This window comes from Alosa pseudoharengus, unplaced genomic scaffold (assembly GCF_046254945.1).
Source record: "Alosa pseudoharengus isolate Yale_2024_CS ecotype anadromous, Long Island Sound unplaced genomic scaffold, YU_APseudo_1.1 YU_APseudo_1.1_scf_1, whole genome shotgun sequence".
Classification (NCBI taxonomy): Eukaryota; Metazoa; Chordata; class Actinopteri; order Clupeiformes; family Clupeidae; genus Alosa; species Alosa pseudoharengus.
In genome coordinates, this window is record NW_027468564.1 from 22686495 (window position 1) to 22691331 (window position 4837).

The window sequence follows — 4837 nt, forward strand, 5'->3', positions numbered from 1 at the left end:
GTGATGTTGTTAAAAAAAGTTGTTTCAAGTTTATGTTATAACCATGTAATTTAGTGCAGAATGGCAAAACAAACTGTATTTCTTGCATACACCTGTGTGAAAGACCTAACATTTATTATTTACTGTGAATGCCATTATCTATGCTATTGCATTTAGATGTAGGTATATCAAACATCTTCAAATCGGAGTTCAAAAGTCATGGATTCCAGATTTCTTTTTTTAAGTACAGAGGAACTATTAAGTGAAAAAAATGGACTTTCCCCCCATGTCATTTTCAGTAATAACACTTTAATCTCATATAAGATCTCCTTTTTTATCTGGACCGGCCCCTGACTTTACAGATGGTTTGTTGAAATTCAGTTTGTAATACTGTTGAGCACTAATTGTAGCTGTAAAGTGCGAGAGGGGTTGGCTGTGGGTATATCCTTTACCAGCGCCACAATCTCAAGTGCCATGTTGCTTTAAGAAAAAGGTTCCACTTACAACTGACCAACGTGAAAGACATTCAGTTGTGTTCTATTGTTCAGTTGGATTTCCGTTCATTCATCCTTCACCCCCCAAAATAGTTTCATTCCACAGTCTTTGTGTCTACTTTGGCTACACAGCAGAACATATTACTGCTGCCAAATTGAGTGAGAGAGGCTACAGTACATGTGCACAATAACTTGTACGCTCGCTTGTCCACACATTAATCTACACTTTCACCCTTCTCCATTTACTCACTCAGTGTAAAAATTGATAAAAAAAAGTGTAACTAGATGTACCGCAGAGCGGTACAAAATATGACCGCCGCCCAGTCCAGCACATTTTTTCCACAAAAATAAATCACGCTGAAAGGCCTATATGATTCTAACTGTCTCACTAAATTGCATCATCCACACTCAATTCTCACTGGTATCTGCTAGACAACAAGTACCAAAACATGATTAGTTCATAGATTTCACATGTAAAATTCATTTTATACAACCCCACCCCCATCTTGCCTGTTCATAATTCTGATAAATTCTTGAATTGTGTGCATGTGTGCCTGTACATGTTTATGTTTATGTGTGTGTGTGTGTGTGTGTGTGCGTGCTTGTGTGTTTGCCTGCGTATGTGCCTGTGTTTGCATGCGTACATATGTCTACTGTGTGAGTATGTGTCATACGTATGATTACTGTGAATGTATGTGTGTGCGTGTGTATCTGTTTATGCACATGTGTGCATATGGAATGGGTTAACATGACCCCTGGAGGCAAACATACAGAAAAAATTGGTCATCATAGGCCCTACGGTTCTCAAGATATTCACAGAAAACTGTGTCTGCCCTACCCTCCTTTCGGGGGGTCCAGGGTCCAGTCCAGCGGGGGGGCTACAGATCAAAACGAAAACCGATGGTTCCATGCTATCCATGTGGGGTTACATGCCCACCAAGTTTTGTGTACCCCGGTCTTTCAGTGTCCCAGGAATCCTTGTTGGTGTACGTCACTAAATGTACACATAAATTATTTTATTGTAAGGCCCCCTATTAGCGAAAGTTCACAAAACTTGGCATGCATTCGGAGGGTGTCATAATGATCCTACACTTTCAATTTTGTGCAAGTGTTTTGACCATGTCAGCCAGAGATATTGTGATGAAAACACCTCATTTTTTGCTTTTTAATTTTTAACTAGGTGGCGCTATACATGAAATAAGTGGTAATGGGATGGGTTGACATGCCCCCTTAAGACCAACATACATAAAAAAAGGTGGACCTCCTAGGCCCTACGGTTCTCAAGATATTCACAGAAAACTGTCTCCGGCCACCTACAGGCCAGTTGGTGTATAGTAACATAAATTAATTTATTGTGTGGCCCCCCATGAACGGAATTCCACAAAACTTGGCGTGCATACAGAGGGTGTCATAATGATCCTACACTTCCAATTTCGTGCAGTTTTGACTATGTTAGGTCACAGATACCTTCAATTACAACACCTCATTTTTACTTTTTTGTGTTTAACTAGGTGGCGCTATACATGAAATGAGTGGTTATGGAATGGGTTGACATGGCCCCTTGAGATCAACATACAAAAAAAAATGGTCCTCCTAAACCCTACGGTTTTCGAGATATTCACAGAAAACTGTGTCTGCCCTACCCTCCTTTCGGGGGGGTCCAGTCTACAGATCAAAACGAAAAACGATGGTTCCATGCTATCCATGTGGGGTTACATGCCCACCAAGTTTCGTGTAATCCGGTCTTTCAGTATTACAGCACTTGGTTAGATATAAGTTATTGCAGGGTAATCCAAACATACTGTGCCAATCCAAGAAGACATCTACTCTCTTTCTCTTTTCTCTCTCTCTCTCCCGACCTCCCTTCCCCTCCACTCCCAGTAAAGTGACCATCAGGAATGGGAGCTCATGTCTGCAGATGTGGTCACTTAAGTGTCTATTTTCACCATCAGTTTCAGAAATCCAGACAACATAATCCAAACATGCAGTGCCAACCCAAGAAGACATCTACATTTTGCATAACATGCTCAACGAGAGATAGCAGACGATTGTTTTTTAGATTAGATAAATTAGTCTAGTTAATGTTGATAAAATATGATATGGACTATGAAAGAAATAATATAATATTACTATGAAAGAAATATTGTATAATGAACCGACTGGTCTCATCTGCCCATGCAAGATGGAGATCTTGGTCAGTCACATACAAATAGGCATTCAGTCTAACCTGACTCTCACCAGATGAATTTCGTTCCGCCTAGCTCCACTCATCCATCTGGGATCACTCCATTGGAGAGGTGCTTCAGAAGGCTGGGTCTTATCAAAAATCCTTGCATATGATTGGATAAGCCACTTGTCCATCATCCTTACTGACGTGCTACTTCAACCACTCACATCGAAGCCAACCCGTGGCGCTGATGACCCTTGCTTCCTCGATGCGAGCCGCAAAACAGTCTCACAGTCGCTTCTCCGCTACGTCACATCTATGAAACTTCCGCCCTGCGTCCTGATTGGCTCTTCCATAAAATCTGGTTCTGAAATCACTCCCAATGGAAGCGATCCCAGATGGATATGAGTGGAGCTAGGCGGAACCAAATTCATCCGGCGAGAGTTATCTAAGAGGTAAGAGGTTATTTTACAGTAAGTCAGCTGTGAAACAGTTTTTTTTTTTATTCAACTTTGTTTCAGAAGAGAACTTTGAAAGTTGTTTTGCAGTCAAGATACTATGACATTAAGAACCAAACATCCTCTTCCTGTTGAGTGAGATGTTAATGTCTAAATTCTTTCTCTGAGTCTTACTCTCAATAGCAAACACACACAGACCCCCCCGCCCCCCAACACACACACACAAGATCTTGTAGAGTGCTATGATGAAGGGCGATGTTTTAGCTATCCCAGCTATGTGTCCTGATACCAGGCACACAACCAATGGCAGAATACAGAGGGTTAAACGTTGTCCAATTCAAGACATCATCATGCATATCAGCAGCCTGCATCATCAGCATTCATAGGTACCGTATGACCCCCCCACCCACCCCCCTGTCGAGACTTCAAGGCACTGCCTGGAAGGCACTAGGGTTAGGCAAGGGATAGGGTTAGGGTTAGGTATGGCACTAGGGTTAGGCAAGGGATAGGGGTAGGTATGGTAGTAGGGTTAGGGTTAGGTATGGCACTAGGGTTAGGCAAGGGTTAGGTATGCCACTAGGGTTAGGCAAGGGTTGGGGTTAGGTATGGCAGCGCTGCCTTTAAGTCGAAGGTGGGGGCCCAAAAGACCACCAAGCTCAGAATGGTCAAAGCACAGATGGGGGTTTTTACCCATTTTGTTTTTTTTACCTTGAAAACTATTAGCTGAACTATTAATGTAAACATGTCAAAGCAAACATTCTTAGTGTCATATTGAAAATGTTTTTATTACATATTATCATATTTTAGAAAGTCCAAATACACAGAGCCAATCCAAGAAGATGTCTACTCTCTCTCTTTCTCTCTCAGTAAAGTGGCAAAAAAAACACTAGATTGATGTAGTAAATATATGTTAAATAGATGTTGTAAACTGCTGTAGTGTTGTAAATAGATGTTAATATAAGAATATAAGATTATAACACTTGGTTAGATATAAGTTTTTGCAGGGTAATCCAAACATACAGTGCCAATCCAAGAAGACATCTAGTCTCCTTCTCTTCTATCTCTCTCTCTCTCCCCCACCCTCCCCTCCCCTTCACTCCCAGTAAAGTGGCCATCAGGACTGGGAGCTCATGTCTGCAGATGTGGTCACTCAAGTGTCTATTTTCACCATCAGTTTCAGAAATCCAGACAACATAATCCAAATATGCAGTGCCAACCCAAGAAGACATCTACATCTTGCATAACATGCTCAACAAGAGATAGCAGACGATTGTTTTTTAGATTAGATAAATTAGTCTAGTTAATGTTGATAAAATATGCAGTCAGAATTGATAATGTTGATTAGCCCTTTGACTTATTTAAAATGTACAGGCTGGTGACGTGAATCTCTCTTTCTCTCTCCCTCTCTCTCCCCCTCCTGTCCACTCCCAGTAAAGTGGCCATCAGGACTGGGAGCTCATGTCTTCACTTTTTTAGCCTTGTAGCCCATGTGGTCACTCATAAAAGCGTCTATTTTCTCCATCAGTGCTTGAACCTGATCAGGGTTCCCATTGATATCTTCACTGAAGATGTGGTAGCCTCCAAGGAAACACTTTGTGAGCTCTTGCCGAACGTTCTCCTCGGTTCTTTTCTCCTCACGCCGGTGTACGCCAGCAAACACGGCGATGGTGAATTTCGCCACGGCTCTGCCCAGACTGCGCCGGATGAAGTGTATGCCCTCGCACGCCCGCTCCCCGGGC

At 42.1% G+C, this 4837-nt stretch overlaps 1 protein-coding gene across 1 annotated transcript in view; it reads right to left on the reverse strand.

Moving 5' to 3' along the window:
* Positions 1-4201: 4201 nt before the first annotated feature.
* LOC143128021 (GTPase IMAP family member 4-like) overlaps positions 4202-4837 on the reverse strand; it is a 2671-nt gene continuing 2035 nt past the window's right edge. Inside the window, exon 4 of the mRNA XM_076289733.1 lies at positions 4202-4837. This exon is cut by the window's right edge and continues 289 nt beyond it. Coding sequence (XP_076145848.1) covers positions 4555-4837 — 283 coding nt within the window. The 3' untranslated portion in view covers positions 4202-4554.